Source organism: Scatophagus argus, chromosome 3 (genome assembly GCF_020382885.2).
Source record: "Scatophagus argus isolate fScaArg1 chromosome 3, fScaArg1.pri, whole genome shotgun sequence".
NCBI classification, from domain to species: domain Eukaryota; kingdom Metazoa; phylum Chordata; class Actinopteri; family Scatophagidae; genus Scatophagus; species Scatophagus argus.
In genome coordinates, this window is record NC_058495.1 from 9,054,533 (window position 1) to 9,076,440 (window position 21,908).

The 21,908-nt window shown below is 39.7% G+C and overlaps 1 protein-coding gene across 1 annotated transcript in view; it reads left to right on the top strand.

The window, feature by feature from the left end:
• Window positions 1–21,671, top strand: part of kif5ab (kinesin family member 5A, b) — a 56,637-nt gene extending 34,966 nt beyond the window's left edge. Inside the window, exons 17-29 of the mRNA XM_046383245.1 lie at window positions 217–334; window positions 2,428–2,492; window positions 4,107–4,216; window positions 5,579–5,680; window positions 6,222–6,282; window positions 6,396–6,467; window positions 6,609–6,713; window positions 9,586–9,802; window positions 12,465–12,729; window positions 13,172–13,236; window positions 15,721–15,748; window positions 16,177–16,289; window positions 17,878–21,671. Coding sequence (XP_046239201.1) covers window positions 217–334; window positions 2,428–2,492; window positions 4,107–4,216; window positions 5,579–5,680; window positions 6,222–6,282; window positions 6,396–6,467; window positions 6,609–6,713; window positions 9,586–9,802; window positions 12,465–12,729; window positions 13,172–13,236; window positions 15,721–15,748; window positions 16,177–16,276 — 1,308 coding nt within the window. The 3' untranslated portion in view covers window positions 16,277–16,289; window positions 17,878–21,671. The remainder of the gene's footprint in view (window positions 1–216; window positions 335–2,427; window positions 2,493–4,106; window positions 4,217–5,578; window positions 5,681–6,221; window positions 6,283–6,395; window positions 6,468–6,608; window positions 6,714–9,585; window positions 9,803–12,464; window positions 12,730–13,171; window positions 13,237–15,720; window positions 15,749–16,176; window positions 16,290–17,877) is intronic.
• Window positions 21,672–21,908: the final 237 nt, after the last annotated feature.

Here is a 21,908-nt window from a genome sequence, read left to right on the forward strand (position 1 = left end):
ACTCTATGTTCAAAACGTCTCTCAGCTTCACTCTGTGGCAGTTCTGTTTCTGTATTGTTGTGAGCTGTGCTATCTTAGGTATTTTAATTATATTCCCTAATGAACAAGTATTCATATACATTAGTAGAGCTCAGATCCATTCCACACTGAGTAAAAAGTGTATTTTATCCATGCTGTAAAGTGTTGGGTACAGAGTCGCTGTGTTCTGACTTTCAGCACGAGGCAAAGATCCGCTCTCTAACGGAGTACATGCAGATTGTGGAGCTGAAGAAGAGACACCTTGAGGACAGCTACGACTCTCTGAGCGAGGAGCTGGCCAAGCTCCAAGCTCAAGGTAGACTAATGCAACATTATATCTTTATAGTACAGTACCATCAGTAATGTACAACATTAGTTTTCTCAAAATATGCATCCAGCCAAATACCAAAAATTAATCAGCAGTCTGCAATCAAGACTAAAACTCAGCGGCCAGTGTAGTGGTTCTGTTGTACCTGTTCTGGTGTATCATCAGGTCAAAAATTTGACCTGATCATAGCTCTAAAAGGGAAGGGAAGGGAAAAGGCGAGAGATCACCAAAGTTTTTAACAATTCATCCCAAAGTCTAAAATAATGTGTATGCCAGTTTTCATGGCAATCCATTCAGTAGTTTGAGAGACATTTCACACAAAGCACAAATCTCAACACGAAGGCGGCACTAGAAGCAAAGTACAGGTATTAGTAAATAGGATTCATCGTTTGAGAGCCTTTAATGTCTTTGACAAGTTTTGTTACAATCCACCAAACAGATGTTGAGATGTTGTTGTTATTTATTATGATCAGTGAAAATTTTGAACAGATGGAAGACATTAGGTTTCATCCTATGGCCACCATGAATGTCCTGATGAAATGTTATCTAACAGCTAGATTCATACTGAAACAGATATTTCATATTTTTATGACCGACCAGCAGATCATCATTGCCAACCATAGAGCCATATTGTTAGTGTGACTAAAAATACATCTGTGGTACTTGACTGGCTAAACAATATTGAAATACCCAGTCAGGTTGACAATGCACAGCATTTGTAATAGCACATGAAAAATGTTTTTGTGATGAAACTAATAGTCTGGCCAAACCTGAGGTTCAAGGATCAGTTTTGCATAAATGCAGTCACCGTAGTACATATAAAGTCTATGGGTTCTGTATTTGTAATAAAAGTGTCTTTGCCCCAGGCTCAGGTTGAGATATTTTACCTATGTGAATGAAATTACGAACTAGGAGCAAAGCGCTTAACATTTCCTAAGACTCTAAGGTGAAAGAGGTGAAAATATCAATATGGTGAAACGCCACAGATTTAATGTTGATGAATTTAGCAAAATAAAAGGCTCCAAGCGCCAACACAATCAACATGTTCCAACAGTCAACAAAACAGATCTTAAATCCATAAACGCTGCAGGTTTAAAACAGAAGATTTGCCTAATAGAAGCACACATTTTTAATGTTGTATGCTTCAACACTGACGTTGTGCTGACATTGCTGCTCACAACAGAGATTAATCTACATTGCAAATCTTGCTAAATTTCTAATTGTCAAAACCACACACAAGCTTAAGGTTCTGACACAGTCAAACAAAATCATCTCTGGACAATGTGAAACAGAAAAAAAGACAACAAGCCCGCCACTGCATTCCTGAATTGACTGAACTAGAGCTGATAGGAAGTGCCTCTTCACTCAAAAGTATTTTATTGGCTTCAGCGCAGAGTTTTAGTCTATGCCAGAAGCATTTCTATGCTGTCAAGAAGAAAAACAAGGTAAACACTGGTGAACAGCTTAGGCTCCAAACGTTTCACAGCACCGGCACAAATAGATTAATGGTACATTTGAAATTTGTGCGAGGTCCAGCCAACTGCGGATACTCCCAGGACCCCATCTCAATTCACAAATCAGACCGAAGGCAATCTGAGTTATTCCTCCTGGCGAGGCCTACAGAACTGCATTAAATAACCTGTGGATTTAAGGGCAGTTAAATCAATTGTGGCCATAAGACCTACTCCACACCAGAGCCAGGTGGTCCTCAAGTCATTACAGAAGTAGATAAATACAAAGTGCTCCATGTCAGTCTGGTGTGAGAGTAGAGAGTTGGTAATTTCATTATCAGAAACCAGGAACAGCAGTATGTTAACAACAGATCAGATTAGTGTAACACAATAGCTGTCAGTTTCAATAATAGATATTACTACACCCTCGGTGCGACTTAGATCACGCTGACCTTGCTGTCAACATCAAGCAGCAAGTCGGGTCACTATCACCTCTTTCAACAGTTTTCTTTGCCTGCATGCTTTTCTCTTCCTATTCTCTCTTCTTTTCTCTCTCTGTATTGGTTTCTCTCTCTCTTTGTCTTTGTCTTTCTGTCTTTTCTCCTAAATTTGCGTATGTGTGTGCTTCAGAGAGCATGTCACATGTGACCAGGGGGGAAAATCACTCACCTGTCCAGGATTCCTGTGATATAAAGGTACTTGTGGCTACCATTACATCCACTTATGTGTGATGACCTTTTATCACCCCTCCACAGATGTGCATTTGTGTGTGTGTGTGTGCTTGGGTGTGTGCATGACTGTGCACTCATTTGCCTGTATACTGCGTTTGTACTTATGCATGGGATCATGAGTGAAAGTGTTACTGCATGTCAACAAGGGCTGCCACTAATACTTACTGTCATCATTGCTAGTGTCTAGCTGTCACCTTAATTAAGCATCTGTTAGCATGCTAGCAACCTATCCCAGCTAAGAAAAAATTGCCCTAAACATAACATCCGTAAAATGGAAATGTGTAATTTTTATGTGGCGATTTTTGTTTGGATTAAACAACCAAAGTATAAAGTGTTAATTGGTGAGCTTCACGAGCAAGCACTTGGCGACACTGCCAAGAAAAAATTCCTTTTAGAAGGCAGAAACCTTGGCGCAGATCTCGGCTCAATGTGGTCTATATCAACAGAGCACTGGAATGATAATGACAGTATTAATAATGATAGTATTGATAGTAGTAGTAATAACAGTCGTCAGTGTCAAGCAGACATGATTCATGGGAACCTGAGAGACGAAAAAGGCAGTCTGAGCCTGTGGCAGCATAACTGGCCTAAGCCAGTCTTAACTATGAGCTTTATCAAGAAGAAAGATCTTGAGTCTACTCTTGAACGCAGAGAGGGTGTCTGCCTCCTGGACTGAAACCGGAAAATGATTCCATAGGAAGGGAACTTGATAACTAAAGAAAAGCAACAAATCTTCACATCTGAGACATTGGAAACAGCAAATGTTTGGCATTTTCCTTTAATAAATGACTTAATTCGTAACTTGTTTCAGCACTAACTGCACTCATTGGCTATTCAGCCTGTGTTACCCATCACATACAGAGCACACAGCACATTAAAGATGGCAGTTTCATTGTATTTTGCACAGAGATACAGAAAAAAACCAGTACACTGGAATACTAGTTAGTTAGTGTGTAGTGATTTGATAAAACTGCACCATGTGAATACGGCATAATAAAAAAAATAAAGGTGTCAACCATATATTTTGATAGAAGATAGGGCCCATGTACAGATCACATCATAAGATAATGCAATAAAGCAGGATCCATTGCATATTGTCCTTTATTAGTGCAGACTCCCAAACAAATCTGCAAATAATCAAATAACCTCAAAGTAACTGACACACAGTGAACGGAGGGGTTTTTGAGGCCCCTGGCGGTCTGAAGTCCTGTGGCTCAGCTGCTAATCCAGCCTCACAGTAAACATGTGATGCAAGAGGTTTTCAGCTGCGAGCCACTCCTGTACAGCTGGAAGTATTTGTTGTTTTTCATTATCTGTCTGTGTTTGTGCACATGTTTATGTTTTGCATGTCTGTTTGTGACGCGCTCCATTTTCATTAGCCTTGTCTCACTTTGTACTCAGTGGCAGAGTACTGTGTGTGTATGTACTCAATGCCCATGTGGCCTGCTATGTCCACGTGTGCACTGGTGTGTGTAATTGTATCCACTCTTGTTATTTAGTCATTTTTTTGTACAGTCCCTCTCCTCTCTCTCATTATATATGTATGTTTCTCACCCCATCTTGTTGCCTGTACCTCAGAGGGCTCTGGAGCAGCAGATGGAGTCACACCGTGAGGCGCACAGCAAACAGCTTGGCCGCCTGCGAGACGAGATCAATGAAAAGCAGAAGATCATCGACGACTTAACTGAGTCAGTGCTTCACTGTAATGCCTCACTTTCTCTAACATGCTAAGTCAGGGTTCATTAATCAGGACTCAGTTCTTAACTTATGTCACCACAAGTTAATTCACCAAAGTATAAAAATATATTCTGAAAAGGTTATAGACAAAGCATATTTACTTCTGTCTGCCCACTATGAGACTGAGGTCTCAAATCTTAAATTCAATTCTACTCTCATCGGCAGTGTTGAAATGCTAAAACTGGGGATACTTGGTCTCAGTAGCCGAATTCTCTAAAACGTCTCTGTGCTAGCTGAAGCCAGTATATGTAGGCGGTTGACACAGTGAGGAAACTACAACGTAGGAGGACTTTAGAGTCAAGCTGCTGCTCAGCCACATTGTGAGAAACCGCTGGGCTGGTTTGAGATGTCCTGTACCAAAGAGGGCAAACCCTCCTGAGGGACTAAAGTAGATTTCCCAGCTGGCCTGGGAGTGTCTGTAACACCCAAGAAGCAGCTGCGGAACATTTTTAATGAAAGGGCATTTGGGGCTGCTGTGCTTGTCCTGCTGGCAAAGCCTGATTTGGATAAGCAGCTTGAAAATGGATGGATGGATGTTAGTGAGGTAGAAAACTTTTGAAATAGGAACAGAATGGCCCTCCATACCCGTGAAGCGGAGAAGAAAAAGCAGGTGTATATATGTTTGTTAAAGATTCAAGGAACGCAAAATCTAAAATGGTTCAAATTTAGGGTACGCACAGTGGCAGGTACAAGGGTGCAGCCTTTTGCCAAGTGCCCTGTTTTTTTTTCTTGGTTTTTTGCCCTGTTGTGTCTGTACCTTCATGGGACAATTCCTTGGGCCACTCAAATGCTCCTGCGAAAATGCATGCCTTGCTGGGTAAAGTTCTGATGTGACTTTAGGGAAGAAATAAAACACTGTGTGCAGAAATAGTGCCTCTTCATCATTTTGCTAATGTCACATTGAAATTCTGTGCACGCCATTGACGGCTGGAGCTTTACTCTTCAGACTCAGGAAAGAAAATTAATTTTTCTCATGTGACAATGAGAGGGTTGTCAGGCTATCCTACAACAAACAAAAACCCATTCCAATAGAAGATATCATCCAGTTAAATAGCATTTATATGAACAGTTTAAAAACCTTTTATAAACCTGTCTGATGTCATGTAATATTTCTTGCAAAATAACTGAAGGCGTAGTAGTAGTAAAACGCTCAAGTGAGTTAACAAAGTTTAGTTAAATATTAAGGCCATTAGAGTTAAAATAGATTTCTTCTTTGTTTTCCTTTGGGAGAAAGAAACAAAGTATTTATTTCTGTTTAAATATTTTGAAGCTACCCATTGAATCCCCGAGTGAGCCATTGTCCACCTTTTCAGTTGTAACCAGAAGAAGCAGCTGGAGTTGGATCAATTACGCTGTGACTTTGAACGTCTCAGGAGCCAAGAGCGTCACAAGAGCCGGCAGCTGGAGGAACTGACGTGAGTCTCTGCTTTACTGTCATGGCCAGCTTTCAAACACCTGACCATATGGAGGGCGGGGTGTGAGTTACTTCCTTTGATTCACGTCTTGCGTTTCTCGTTGGTATTTGTCTTGCCTGTTGTCTGTTTATTTTGAGGTCTGGCTGTCATCCTATTTACATGTGGCTCTGTCTCTACAATCGTGCAGTTATACATTCAGAGGGTAAAATTACCTGGAGGGTAACTGTTTCACTCCTCTTTCCACCTCTTTGTATCTTCGTGTGTTTCTCTGTGTGTAACTCTCTCTTGCATCTCCATTGTGGAGTTTTGGGATAAGGTAGCAGCTGGCTGTTAATGGGCCTCTTTCTTTCCTGACCTTTGCAGCGTATTGCATCAGTGGCAGATGGGTAGCAGCCCACGAGTGGGGCAGCTGGTGCATACTGCGTTTGTTCTTTATTCATGAATTATTCTGGCAATAATGTGGTATTCATTTGGGGTAAATAGAATTTCATTTTGAAATTTCTCTGTCTCTACCCAACCATATCTATCTGTCTGTTTGTAGATTTCTCCATGAACGACATGAGCAGTCAAAGCAGGATCTCAAAGGGCTGGAAGAGACTGTTGTAAGTCATTATTTACTGTCATGATTCACTTGGCTCCCTCAAGGGCCACTGATCCACTAAATACTTTCTAACTGCTTTAATTGCACTATTTCCTTTCTCCCTAAATACTGAAGGCTCGAGAGCTCCACACCCTGCACAACCTCCGCAAGCTTTTTGTTCAAGACCTCACGACTCGAGTTAGAAAAGTAAGACAGAAACGAAATACACTTAAAAGCTTCCACTCATGTAACCATTGTAGCTAGAGTGTATGTGGCTTTACCTAGACTGTATTCAAAAGGCTTTTTTTTCAAAATAGCACTTAAAGTCTCAACTGTTTCTGTCGACAGAGTGCCGGAATGGAGCCTGATGATAGCGGGGGATATATCACCCAGAAACAGAAAATTTCCTTTCTTGAAAACAACTTGGAGCAGCTTACAAAAGTACACAAACAGGTAACAATAAGCAGCAGGTATAAAACTATTATCATGGTTACGATAACATTTTACCAGTCCACCATTTTTAAAAAAAAATATAATAAATTATCTGGGTTTTCTTAAGTCTGGAAGGCTGGTTGTATGTCGGTGCAAAGCAGCAAGGCAGAAATCCCTTGGCTGGATAGAATATAAGAGGGGGACAAAAAGAGATGAGCCAAAGTAAAATACAGAGCAGAGTCCACTCACTCTGTCACTGCACTCGCATGGGCAAATGTAATGCTAACACCATCAATCATTTCAATAGAGCAACTTCACATGAAAGTATCCTTCAAAACAGAGCAGCAGGAGGTGTTAAACCATGCTGCCTCAGGGAAAGGAAGCCACACAGCATAAAACAGTTATTCCCATTTGATGAACATGAATGAATTCATCATTCAGGTGCACACAAACACACTCCTGTTTCTAGCTGACACACACAAGCTCTCACAAGCACCATTCAAAAAGATTAGAAAATTAGAAATAAATACACACACACACACACACACATTCACTTCACATCTTTCTTTAATATTCCTAAAAGGACTAAAGCAGTGGACTAAGTGTTGATGTGCTAAACATTCTGCAGACTGGCACGTATACTCATGCTGGCAGATTGGTGAGAGGTGCACTGCAGCAGTTTGTCAGACAGAAAACCAATCCTAAAGTGGCTGGTCGGAGACGCCATTCCCATCTGCCACCTGCTGATACTGTGGGAATGAAAGATCAAAGTCGTGGTCATAAATCAGTGAACTCCCAGTAGAAAGCGAAAAGGGCTCTCAAAGACATGCAGTGGTCAGTGTACTGGGGCTATGTGTGAGTTTCTGTGCCCCTGGACAGATGTAGCCATGTCCGTCTGTCTGTCCATCTACGTGCCCCCCCCCCCACACACACACACACACACACTCCATTTTTTATTTTCCCTTTACAAAGAACTTGCCACTAAACAATCAAGTGATACTGCAAATCCTCTGATCTTTCTATTGAATTCTGTGAATCTTTCTTCTTCTTTGCCTTTTAGATAACTTTGTCCTGTTTGCTAAACCCTCACATCTTGTACTCAGTATCTCTGCAGGGTGTGGATTAGTTTTCATGGTCACGTAGAAGCAGACTCTCAGTGTTTAAGGCGCTCACTCATTGGATTTTCACGTTTGCTTTTCCTCATATTGGATTTGTACTTAAGTAAAAGTATGCTAGTAAAAATAGCAAAAGTACTCATTGTGCAGAATGGCATATTTCAGAATAATATATGTGATATTATTGGTTTACAATGAATTATACATTAATGTGGTCATCACTTTAACACTGAAGCTGGTAAAAATAGTTGAACTGTTATAGATAGTTAATCTGCTCATTGGCTTGTTTCATCTTAATCTATAATATTGCATCATAATTAATTCCATTTTGTATTATTAGATCTGGCAAGTCTTAACTAAAGTTGTCAGCTGAATGCAGTGGAGTAAAAAGTATAAAATCTAACCGCTGCCTTTCCTGCTCATAAGAAATACTCTATGTACAGTGACATTTCAATTACAATTCAAGTACAATTTCCCCACTGCGGGACTAATAAAGGTTAATCTTATCTCATCTTAAAAGCAACAAATCTCCACAGTGATCATCATGAAACACCCTTTATCTGGAAGCAACTCTGTTCTGCTTTACATTGCAGAGATTAGATGATAACACAGCTCAGACTTAGTAGGAAGTGTTTTGTTGGTCAAAACACACATGTATTAAGAGATTATGTGCATTGAATCATTGTAAGTCAGGTTTTATTGCCTCAGAATAAAGCTGTCAACCAGTTAATTTAGAACATTTATTATATTTTATTGATAAAAATGGTCGGTTTGTTATTTTGTGTCTCGTTGACAGAATGTGATTTATTATTAGCTGTCTCTGCCTGTCTATCAGCGGGTGTTTTTCCCCTCTCCGGCCTGAGGGAGCAGTAAGGAGGCTATTATTGCTTAGCAAACCACAACGAATGATGGGCAAAGCAATTCTTTCCTTGCGTGCAATACTGTTAAATGTTGGCCCAAGCTTATAATATCAGTCCAGATAATGTCATATATCTGGACTGCGTGTTATTGAAGCAGCTAAATGCAGCGCAGTTCAGCTGTGTGTTTGCTGTCCTGAACACACCTCGTTGCTCCTGTAAATAAATGACCTGAATCCTGACTTCCACCGACACTGAAGGTCAGTGACATTTGTGAAGGACAGTAGTTGTTAAATGAATGATGGACATTTTTCACCCTCACTTATCTGGTTAAAAAACAGGATTAGCTATATTTATTATCTATCTGGCAGACAGGTGCTTTGTTTGCGCACCATATTTTTCAGGCAAGCTAACCTTCAGTCTGAATTAAGTAGTCAAGCATGTTTCCTCAGCACAAAAGGCAGTATAGGTCGTCTTTTCCTCCTATCAGATCCCACTTGACACTCCTTTGTTCCAACCCACTGCATGTATTTGGCTCTAACTGACACTGGCAGAAATGTTACAGTTCATACCAAGGGGTTATGTGGTCACTTGCTGTATACTATACACATGACTGTACTATTCTTGCTGCAAAAGGGGGATCACTCACATTGAGTGTTTTTCATACCCATAACATACCCTGCTCTCAAAATGCTACATGTAGCAATTTAGCAGGACCCAGGTCCATCATAAATTACAAACATTTGGCCCTGACAAACATTAATCAAACTTTCTAGAGAGAATTTTAACAACAATATGACTTTTTCTTTAAAAAATTGCATCTCATCAGTGTTTTTTTAAATGGGAGGACATATTGCACGGTCTTGACATGCTGAGTCAACCACTGTGTGTAATCACTGTGTGTGTGTGTGTGTTTAACAGCTGGTACGTGACAATGCAGATCTGCGCTGTGAGCTTCCAAAATTGGAGAAACGTCTTCGGTCTACAGCTGAGCGAGTTAAGGCGCTGGAGGGTGCACTGAAGGAGGCGAAGGAAGGAGCCATGAAGGACCGCCACCGCTACCAGCAGGAAGTGGAGCGCATCAAAGATGTGATGAGGACTCGCAATCCGTTCCGCCGGCCCCATGCTGCACTGATAGGTAACACAAGCGCCTCAGACTGTGCTGATTCCAAACAGTTGGACAACTCTTTGTAGCTACACACTGCGTCACATGGCTGCATGTGTCATTTCAATAAAAGCTGTAATCAGATAAAATGATAACAAAGCAGTATTTTCTAATCTGCAAGTGGGCACTGATCCATTGCATCCATCCATTAAAATGTGATTTGTGGGTATTAACATGCAATATTCCACTGTTTGTGTATTACATTCATGTTCAGGACGTTGTTTCTTCTTTACAATTCAGTCTACAATCAAATCACCTTCTGTTTCATTTTATGTAGAGGATATACACTATATTGCCAAAAGTGTTCACTCACCCATCCAAATAATTGAATTCAGGTGTTCCAATCATTACCATGGCCACAGGTGTATAAAGTCAAGCACCTAGGCTAATTTCCTAATTTCTCGCAACTAAATATTCCACAGTCAACTGTCAGTGGTATTTTAACAAAGTGGAAGCAATTGAGAATGACAGCAACTCAGCCACAGAGTGGTAGGCGATGTAAAATGAACTATGAGAACTATGAGCCTCAGCAAAAAAAAAGAGGTTGCCAACTTTCTGTAGAGTCAATCGCTGCAGACCTCCAATCTTCAAACTCCTAAACCTTGTGGAAAGCCTTCCAAGAAGAGTTGAAGCTGTTATAGCTGCAAAGACTGGGCCGACGTCATATTAAACCCTATGGATTAAGAGTGGGATGTCACTTAAGTTCACGTGTGTGTAAAGACAGATGATGCACAATACTTTTGGCACTATAGTGTATATGAGTGTATATATACATACACACACACACACACAGATATATATTCACAATTATTTATATTAATATATGTTTATATGAACTATTGTAGAAATCAGACAATGTGAAATGTAAATCCTGTTCTCCACTTTGCTTAGACTGATCATGCTAACACTCTTGTCTATGAGGCCTCACCATCTCATTTCATGTGCTTCTTTTTCCCTTGCAATTCACAGTGAGAAAAAATGTTCTGCTTCGTGCAACCATCCATTTCATGTCTCTGCTGTGCTATTTCCTCACAGGCAAACATCCATGGTTAGATTTGCTTCCCTCATGCTCCATCATCTGTCATCTCTTTCTTTCCCCTTACAAGAACACCTCCCTCTTATGCATGAGCGAGCAGTGAAACAGCTTCTCGGCACCAACCTTGTTTCATATTCAGGAACTGAAAGTGCCAGAGACTTAGGTTGACCACTGTGGAACCGATATGTTTGAGAACTGTTCAACAGGATGTGTTAGTTGCCATAAATTGTGACAGTATTTATGAGCAGACCACAATACTCAGCACTATGAGTCATATATACTTGAATAGTTGTTATGGTTGCCTGGAATATTTTCCCTGTGAGGATTTACAAAATGGGCAGGATCTTCATGCAGCTTATTAGAAAAGCAGAAAAGTGTAATCCATTCTGATCACCAAGACTCACTTCATCACTGTGTTACAATAAGATCATAGCATTCATGCATTTGAATTATGTGTGTGATAGAGACGAGAGACATATTTGCTGCTGTGAGATACTGAGCTGTTCAGATCAGAGAGTATTTTCTACAATAACAGTTTTCATTTGAATATTGTGCTGAAGCAACTGAGAGCAGCTATGATACTGTGGTGTGTATTAAGGTCCATCTGAAATGACATTCAGTCGTCCAATTTTGTGATAAAAAAATTTATAAAGTAATAAATAAAAACCTTTGTATTTGTTTAAATAGATTTTTAACAGCTTTTTAGTGTGAAAGTGAAGAAAAAGGGCTTTTGGGGGAAATAATGAAAATGCGACATTTTATCTCAGTTGTCTGGAGGGGCCTGTACGAATCTGTGTTTGATTGACAGCAGCTACCACAGTGTTATACTGTAGGGAATTAGAGGCGAAGTAAACAAACTTAGTCTCCATGTTTTTGGCAGCTGTGTGTTAGTGGTATTGAAGAGTTATGGTGTGTTAAAGCAAAGCAAATTTTCAGCTTACATTACTGACGCAAATTTGGCCACAATATCATTTGTGTTTTGTATATTCACATTACCCCAGACAGCCAGCCACACAGTGTTCATCCACCAAAGACATCCAGAATATTTTACTGTACATTCACCAATAAGATCATTAAGCCAGTAAGATAGCCAGCAGCAGGGAGAAATGAGGATTTGTGTCTGTGTGGTCGAATTTAATTCAGCCTCTGACTCAACTCAACTCACCTAAGACTTTGTTTCTCTCTCTTCTTTTTACCCTCTCCTCTCTGTACTTTCATGAAGTGAACATGTATTTTTCCTCCAGTTAACAGTCAACATTATAATACATGAACAGCTGATAGTGGAGGCTCGCACTGCTAAATATGTGAGAGTGGAGACAAATCTATTTTAGTCCCGAATGTTTAAAGAGTAAACTCTCCTCCCATTGGTAAGCAACTGCAGATCAGGGCAGAATCAGATGTGACTTTAAGTGTTTCTCCAGAACGTCAGTGGGTTGACTTTGTGATGCACAGAAACTCAGCTTCTCTTCCTGAGTGATTATTTTGTGCTACGGACGACAGTGTAGCATTATTCCTTGAGGGCAAGATACATATATTTTGGTCTTTTCTGGATGAATGGACGGATGAAGCAATTTGTCTGTTCTGTTTTCTCACCATCAGCCAAGCCTGTCCGTCCTGGCCACTATCCAGTGTGCCCTCCCACCAACCCCTTCTTCATCCGAGACTACAGCGATCACCCCGCTGCCTTCTGCAAAGCTGGTTTATACAATAGCAACAACCAAGAAGCAGATGCTCCTGCTGTTGCTCCAGCAACACCACAGAGTGATCCGAAGTTCCCTGAGACCAACTCCAACCAGAACAGTCCCACCAAACGCTCCGACTCCCAAAACAACGATTCACACAACAATGATGTTCAGGACAACATGTGAGTAAACCAGGCTACATGTGCATGTGGCACAATTAAACTCATTCACTGCAGGTAACTGCAGAAAAAAACGTAATAGTTTTGTATAAAATATAATAGTTTGGACTCTTAACTCAAGGTCACCTTACTGGCTTTTTTCCAGGGATTTGAACCATATGCTGTCATGACATCTATGATATATGAGTGTAGTATACTGCTTTTCAAAAGCTTAAACAGTTTTAGTTTACAGTTTAGTGTGTTTGATGATGCATGTATGTAACACAAGCATTTTGTTTTGACAGTGATTTATTATTTCAAGGCTGAGTGAGCACGTGGGTACACAGCATTTGCCAGTGTTTTTTTTTTTTTTTTTTTTTAAAGATTACATCGGTCTAAAGATCAAGATTTGAAACTCAGATCTCTCAGTTACGTTTACATAAACATCTCTCTCTGCTGTTTGCAGGCTTCCAGCTGAACCACTGAGCCAGGCGGACAAGAGCACTGCAGAGATGCTTGATTCAGAAAATGGTGAGCCCTGTTCAGACGAAGAATTAAAATAATGAGCGATCTCATGGTGAAGGTCAGCAGGGCTACATTTTTTTAGTGGTTGCCATTATTCTGTCTTACCAGCTATTATGTTTGACTGTTGTTTTATGTTCTGTTACAGAGTAGTGGCTCTTAAACCAGTTTGCTGTGATTGCCCTACTGCTATGATAACAAATTTAACAAGTGCTTTTTTTTTCTTGTTTTTATTATGTTGTAATGGGCTTGTAGTCAGCAGTCTCGACAGTAATACTGAGCCATTGGTGAGTGAGGAGGAGGTTTTCAGCATAATATGCGGATAAAATATCCATATATTTACGGCATACAACCTGTCATTTTAAAAAGCACCATGGAAATTCTCTTTCACTATTATGGGATATTGCTGTGACTTCAGGCTTCAGTGCATCCTTATATTTGTGTGTGTCTGCTCCGATCAGCAACAGAGTCTGGAGGAGATAGATTAGGCTTGTAGTGTCATTACTCAGACAGACAGATGGCCAGCAAGACGGGCTGAGCGCCCACCTCAGCCCGTGATCCAGGCATGACAGTTGTAGAGTTGGATAACAACACCACACCGCTACGATTCTCCAGGAGTATCAATAAAAGTCAGGAACAGTGTCCGAGCCCATATATCAATCTGCTGTGATAGAACCTGCCTTTTATTAAAGAACAGACATCAGTGACACTGTGCTGTGAACCTTCACAGAATTTCATCCAGCTGCCTTTAGTTTTTTCTCATGATGGTTTTTCAGAAGGTGGTTCAACTTTGCCCACATTCAGGGGGAAACACTGATATATGTTCCTTTAAGCCATAAAATGCTCAAAGAGCTCAATGCTGGCGGTAGTTCAGATGTGATTTGTAAAAATATACTGTTGAGAAAGAATGAGAAAAGTTTGTAAATCATTTCATTCCATTTTGTTTTAAATGTTTTAGCACGTTATTTTTATTTCACTCCCCCTAAAACTGATGTGTGAAATTTTGCAACTTAAGTGCTTGTACATTATAAAGTTTTCTGAGGTCAAATTTTCCTTCTGGTCCATCACTTGCGATTCTCACTCTGGGATATAATTCTGCTCAGTGTCATGAATTTCAATAAGAGCTTATGGGAAACGCTAAAGAGCTCTGCAAGGCATGTATCCCACATGTTTCGCTTCTTTTGGTAGTTTTAGACTGTTGAGGTGTAGCCAGTTGACAGTTTCTGTTTGAATAAGGTTTTTGCTAAATGTCGCAGCTTTTTTTTTTTTTTTTCAGGAATTAAATTGGACAGCCTTAAAATCCAGTCAAGCATGGGGTCCTGTGATAATAGCCAGCTCATTACACTGAAGGAAACCTTCCATGTAAAGTCTTGCCATGAATAACAATGAATCAATGCACATAGACTTGTTCATTTGCTGGAGATTGAGAAACAGGTGAAACTTTTGACATGTCTGGGTGCCAGTCTGTTGTGTCACAAAAAAATCCCCAAAACAACAATAAAACAAGTGAATGTTTTGTGAGATTTATTTCTGTCAGTGTAGTTCAGGAAGAGCACAGGCCTCGAAGGATTGTAGTAATACAGTGGCTGATACGAGAAGGAGGACTTTTGATATAACAGTCACTATGCACTGTGAATGCAGCTAATCAGGCTCCACAGGATATGACTTGTTGCTGTAGTGCTGTTCTGCAGGACTATCTGTCTGCCCGTAAGAACAATTTTCATCCTTTTAGGAGAAGCTGTCTGGCTGGGAGGATTAGGTTTTAAAGACTAACAACGCTTTATTGGTATTATTGATAGTGGTATCGTAAAAGCAGTAAGACTGTCGTCATCAGAAAAATGGCAGAAACTGCTGTTTGTTCAAACAGTGTGAAATGACCCATGTTTACATTTTCCTGCCATGCAACCTCTGCCAGGCATGCAAATAAAAACCTCTCCAGAATAACAGCAGCATTGGTCACTGGTTTAAACAGCGTGAAATTACCCGATTTTATGTTTAGCTGCACGTGCTCTTTAGGAGGAGGAGGTGGTGGATGGTTACAGATGGTACAAAGACTCAGCATTATTTTGTTTTTAAACATCATCATTTTCAAATCTTACTTTACTACAGTTTACCTATGATTTAGTGACCACCACAACCTTTCCCCCACCTTAACCACACAGCTGTAACAGTTATAGTTGCCTCAGACGGTGTTGCAGTCATGACTTTGCTCAGTTAGTCTGATCAGCTTACTTAGAAAAATGCACATATGGGTTGTTTTAAAATTCACTGACAAACACCATATTCAGTCATTTTTGTGTACGGATGTGTCACCTCAGAATCAACACATTATGCAGCTTCTTGTTCCAAAGTCATCTGTCTCGAGTGGCTTTGGGCTGTTTCAGTTAAACCCAAATGTGTCTGTGACAAACCCACTTCTTCCCTTATTTACACATCACCATCCCTAGCACTGTGCACCTGCCTGCCTCCTTATGCACCTCTTTCTGTCTGCAGGAAACACCACAGATATCAATGACAACAGGTAAGACTGATGCACTGTCTGATTACTGTAAAACAGCTGCTGCTTTTTGTTGTCTTACTGCAGGCTCCCATGTGGTCAGTGTCAAGCAGAAACCTGTAGCAAGTTATCTGAAGTCCATGCAACGTTTGCATTTCATAGCTGTCAATTTTAGAATTAACAGCTTAGCTAATTAGATTTTGGTCTGATTAGTTATTGAGAAAGAACATGTTGCCACTGCCACATTTACCTTGCATGCACTGAGAGCTCTCTGTAAGACCGTTTGCTGTTACATCACTGATTTCCTTTCACTGCTGTGTCTCTCTGCACCACCGCTGCCCCCTTGTTGCTGTCACTGCCACTGCTCCTGCTGCTCCTGCTGCTGCTGTGGTTGCTGCTGGTGATCAATCTGGTGATGTTGCTGCTACCTTTGATTCTGGTGTGCTTGCTAGCATGTGTCTGAATGTGAATTCTGTGTCCAGACCTGACGTCTGTGACAATCAGGACCCAACCAGACTCTACAGCCTGCAGCCGGAGGCCTCAGCCAGCTAATAGTACAGAGCAGGTAAGAGCACAGAAACACAGGGCAACTCTTCAGTTTATTTGTGACAGAGCACAGGTTAATTAAAATCAACACAGGACTCATTAAATGTACAGATTTCTCCAATTATTCCATTTTTACTGCACTTTTACACTCATATATAACCAAATGTTCTGACAAATGTACATACATGAATTTACATAATTAAAATTCTCATGAATGTTAATCCTGAGAACCACAGGGTCATTTCACAAAATCAGTTTACTGAAGATTGCAAATGATGGCAACGTCAAGTCTCACACATGACTGTGGCTTGCAAATTGCAGTTAATTTTGTGTGTCCTACAGGGTCCTTTCGAGTTAATACACGTCTCATAAGTATAACATTTGTTATTATTATTGAAATGTTTCAAAATGAACAGAGAAGGAAATAACCAGATGAAGCAAATTGCAGCCTGTGAGTTAAAATGGGCCCCAGGGCATGAAATAAAACAGCCCTGCTGTTCATTTAACATTACTAGAATAAATGCAACAGGAATAATGAAACTGTTTTTCGTGTTTTCACATTTTTCTCCCTGTGTTTGCTATATATTTATATATATATACACACACACATATACATGCTGTAACAGTACATTTTTCAGCAATGAATGTATCTATGATGTATTAAAATACCTCACTAAAAGGATATATTGGACTGGGACCAGACACTTAGAGGCTATTGGGAGTGCTGTGTGGAGTTTACAGCAGACACCATGCCAGCTGCCAGGGTAAAGGGACTGATTTTTTCTTTCTTTTTTCTTTTTTTGTCTGGGGCCTCCCAAGCTAAAAATACCTCATTGAGACACTTTGCACAAAAATAGCCAACTAACAGCATCTGTCTCATCAGCACTTCTTTTTTTTTTTTTGAACTATTTCATAAATCCCAACCGAGGGTTTAAGATTGCACATTATTAAAAAAAAATTGCTGGAAAAGACCCATATGAGAAAGGTGGATTAAATTATTGACTCTGGATTTTTACTTCATCCCAATACTTTTGCTGTCACAGGATTTATTTGGTTGCTGTTTTCTTATATTCATGTTGATAATATCCAACACCAATTGTCACAGGGACACAGCTAGTGAACTGAGCTTTTTTTTTTTGCAGAACTACTGCCGTAATTTCATGCACACTGTAATCATGTTCTACTTTAGGTAAAACTATTAAAGTGTAATGTGCTGACAGTCCATGTAACACTCCCACAGACAGAGGAATAAAGTGCAATATGATGAAATATAAAGGTTAACCTAACCTTTGGAGTTCTATAAGCTGTCATGAAGTTTGCTGGAGAGTAAATATAAGTTTTGCACAGTGCTGGTAAATTTTCCACCCAATGAAGTCTAAATTTGGGACCAGAGTTGCTGCTCCACGCAGTTCTCAAACACAAGTAACTCACAGTGAAACACCAGAAATAAAAATGACTTGAGACATCTTCCTTCCGGCAAAGTTAGCGTGACTCACTGGCTGCTGTCTCTTCTCTTCTGCCATCGTTTGCTCTCTCCCTGTTTCTTTCATATGTATCTGACTGTCGCTCCTCTCTCTCTGTCTCTGTCTGTCTCTGTCTCTCCTCAGGCAAACGTTTTTTTCTGAGGCGTCCTCTGTAAATCTGCATGCAGCTGATCACTGTCCTCCCACCCTCTCTTCCCCGGTCCTCCCCTGCTGTAAACAGACCTCTATCCCCCCTGAGCACCTTACTCTCCCCCCGCTTGCTCCTCTTCAATCCTGTCTCCTTCCTTTGCAATGATGTGGGGTGAATTTGGGAATCAGTAGGATCCATGGCAAGCACTGCATCTCAAATACCTGGTCTGGCAGCTTATGCCCATACTTCTGCACACTCTCCCCCCATGAGAGTGCTGTTGGTAACCACTAGGGTGTGCTGTAAAGCATAAATGCAGTACATTCAGTCTTTATTGTTCTTCTTATTATTGTTAAACATGCATCTGGATCTGAAATCTCCAAGTGAAGTGCGTTAAACAACATAAAAACAGTGTGAACCCAGCTCACTTTAGTGATATCCATACTTCTGACCATGCATGTTTTTGATGTTGGTCTTCAGCTTTTCTCTGAAAATACATGGAAGATAAAAAGACCTAGAGAGGCGAAATTGTCATGAAATGTTTCAGTCCAAACGCCAGTGCAGGAGAAGCTCTGTACATCAAAGTAAATTGGTAATTCATTCTCAAAAATGAGTAAATAAGTAACTTTTCAAAAACAGGGTTAATTGGACAAAAATTGGACCAGTATGTTTTTGATGGAATTTGTTCACATTAAGAAAAATATAGAATATCACCAGATTTTTAAGTTAAAGTGAGTTTGGAAACATTTGGCTGTTTCAGTATAAAACACAAAGCAAAATGCAGGCTAATTATAATGTGAAAACAGTGTCAGTAGTCATAGTAACAATATCGTCCAATAGTTTGTTTCATGCAGGTTGCTGTTGGAACTTATGTGGACCAACACCCACTGAACTAAAAACACACACAGACCTGCAGTAGCTGAAATCTGGCCAGACTTTAATTTAGACATGAGACAATTTCTCACATTTGAACTTTTTTACTCAAATGAAACAAAGGAAAATTAAGTTTATATTTACAGTCAGTACAATATGTACTATGTTCATGAACAGTTTTTTAATGGTACCCTTGGGGGATATATTTAAAAAAAACTCCATATTCCTTTTTTGTTACATTAAGAAAAAGAAAAATAATTTTAAAAAATCCCATATACAATAGTTGATTCTATCAAGTTTTTCAATCATACTTTTTGTTAAAAAAACAAAAAAAAAAACTAAAGCTTTTAAGCGGCACCACATCACAGAAAGCAGAAAGAAACATCATGCTAATTAAAGAAGTGGGCAAAGAAAGAAAGAAGTGTTTAAAATAAAACATTCAAACACTCAGTGGTTAACATCAGCTGCCACATGTTTGCTTTATCTGAAGCATGAAGTTAAGTCGAAAACACATTAAAAAAAGAGACTGTGTCATAACAGAGAGACTTTTAAGTTGTAAAATATCCCTCCAAAAGCCTCCTGTCAGGGATTGTTTGTGACATATTAAGTCGTTGTCATGTCAACCAACAGCATGGCAGAGTGAAAAAAAGAATTGTGTAGCAACTATTTTTATACTGTTAGTCCTACTTTAAAAGAAATATATATTATTATCATTTGCTCTATTTTAAATCGTATTCGTCATTTATTCTTAATTTATAGCAGTTGGTGAATGTGAAGCGTTTGGATTTCTTTTGATGTGTAAATGCATCATGTTGGTTTTGTTTCTTGCACTGCAGAATGTTTGGATTTCAGATTTCATTTCTGTCACTGAATGAAAATGTGTGCACGTGTTCAGCTGTCGCTCCAATATGGATTTGTTAAGGAGATGACTAACACTATGGCTCTTCATGAACCACCTCAGATGGAAACCAAAGCCCTCATTGTAAAGAGTCTTTCTCTGTTGTTGTCTATATAAGCTCTGACGAACACATAAACCAGAGGTTACAGCAGGTTATCAAGAGCTGACACAGCCCTGCCTTCTCCCTCTGACACACTCTCACATATCAGCCAGTTAGCTGTTTGACCTTTGACTCCAAAAGGCACATCTTTTACATATCCTGTATGACTTGGGCACAGTCTGAGGAGATAAGTTGATTGACTGCCGACACACACAGTGAAGCCCCTCATACCAACAAGCTCTCTGTTAACCTCCTGATCAGCCAGTCAGGATGAGAGTCAAGGGTGACAGTGGAGGGACTGTAGCATGTGTGCCTGTCTGTCAGTGCGTGGGTGTGTGTGTGTGTGTGTGCGTGCGTGAGTGTGCGTGCTTTGGGAGGGAACAGGAGCTGTATCCTCTCAGCAGGTTCTCTTACTCTTTGACTTTTCAGTTTAACAGGACCAGTAACGCTTTAGATTGCAGCCTTTTTACTGTGCAAATATTTTGGGGTATCAATGAAGTACTTACTCGCTAAGCACGAGAGAAGAAGTTCATAAGGAGGATACACTCATTTTTACTAAGTATGAAGAATACATTTAAAATTTAGTATAAACATAAATACACATAAAACATAAAATTATGAAACAGATTTTCGGAGTGCACAGGTAAAAAGCCTGGTACACTGGACAACAAACTGAAAGTCTTTCAATAAACGTAAGAATTGAGTTTGTTGTATCTGTTTGTCTCCATCATCGTTTACAACACGACAATGTGACAGGACCTAAAAGCTGCTCTACGTTCTCCTCTAACATCACTTTTGAAAACTTTTGATCGCCATGTGGGGCTTGCATTGCACACCTGAACTACTGATATTTTATCATAATTTTAAAAACAGAGATACATGATGAATTTATAGCCATAGCTGTGAAGGTACACACAAGCTTAGCCTAATGTTTTGTTCCCCAGTGACATGTTATATTGAAGACAACAATGAACTATATCAAAAATAATATTCTGTATGTGTATATTTTTTTAATTCAATTTCCCAAAACTAATTGTTTTTGAAACTATCATATTTCACAGTCAGTGATACCATAACCTGTTTCACAGAAGTGTTTTCACCGTTGCCCCCTTTTCTGTCTTAGATATTTTGTCTTCCTCCCCATATTATTTTTTTGGTACCCATGATATAAGCGATTAAATTGTAAACTGAGCTGTAATCTAAAGCGCTATGAACAAATCCCTCTTTTCTGAGGCTTATCACAAACTCATGCAGCACTTTTCTTTAAGCTGTCCCTCTTTGTTCGCCTTTACAGTGAATGCTGCAGTTGTTAAGTCTGACTTTCTCCAAAAAGTGAAAAGGTCATTGAACTTTACATTATCACTGAGGCTGAATGTGTGTGTACACAACCTATAGAAACCATGAGCTGAATGTGAACGTGATTGACAAAAAAAAAGTCAGTCTGCTGGTTATTAATGAAGACCACACAGAAAACAAGAGTTCTCCTGACATGCACTGTGGTTGTGTACTGAGCTGTAAATGGTTGGATGACTGAATGCAGAATTTATTTTCAGTCTTATTGTTCTGTTTGTCTTACAGTAATTATAGCCAATCTAAAACTATTCTGGCAAGGTAAATAATATGTGATACTGTAGCCTAAATATGCAGAAATCAAACTCCTCACAAGAATGGTAGGGTGGTTTAAAAAAAAAATAACAGAGGCAAAATGTTTGTGTTTGTTTGTACATTTGTGTGTTGGTTGGTTTGTTTATAGCGTGTGATTTAGTGCATGCAGTGCTTTATTATGTAGCTGCTGGAAATCAGTACTGTTATCTCATGACCCTGCTTCCAATAAAGATGATCCTGTGTACATATCAGTATTACACTGTGTTGTTATTGCTCTGCTCCTTTAATTATGCACGCTTTTTGCCCCAAAGCACTTTCAAAAAAAATCGCAGGATGTTGGCTCTTTTGAAAAAAAAAAAAATATATATATATTTTTTTTAACAATTTTGTGAAAATACAGATTATCATCATATCAGTCTGGGTAGGAATTTGTGGGCTTTGAATTATTGTGAGGAAACTACAACAACGTTGTATGTCTTCACGCACCAGTCAGGTTGTAGTTTACATTCATGCCTGTGTAGACTCATTTAGTATATGCAGAGAGCGTTGTG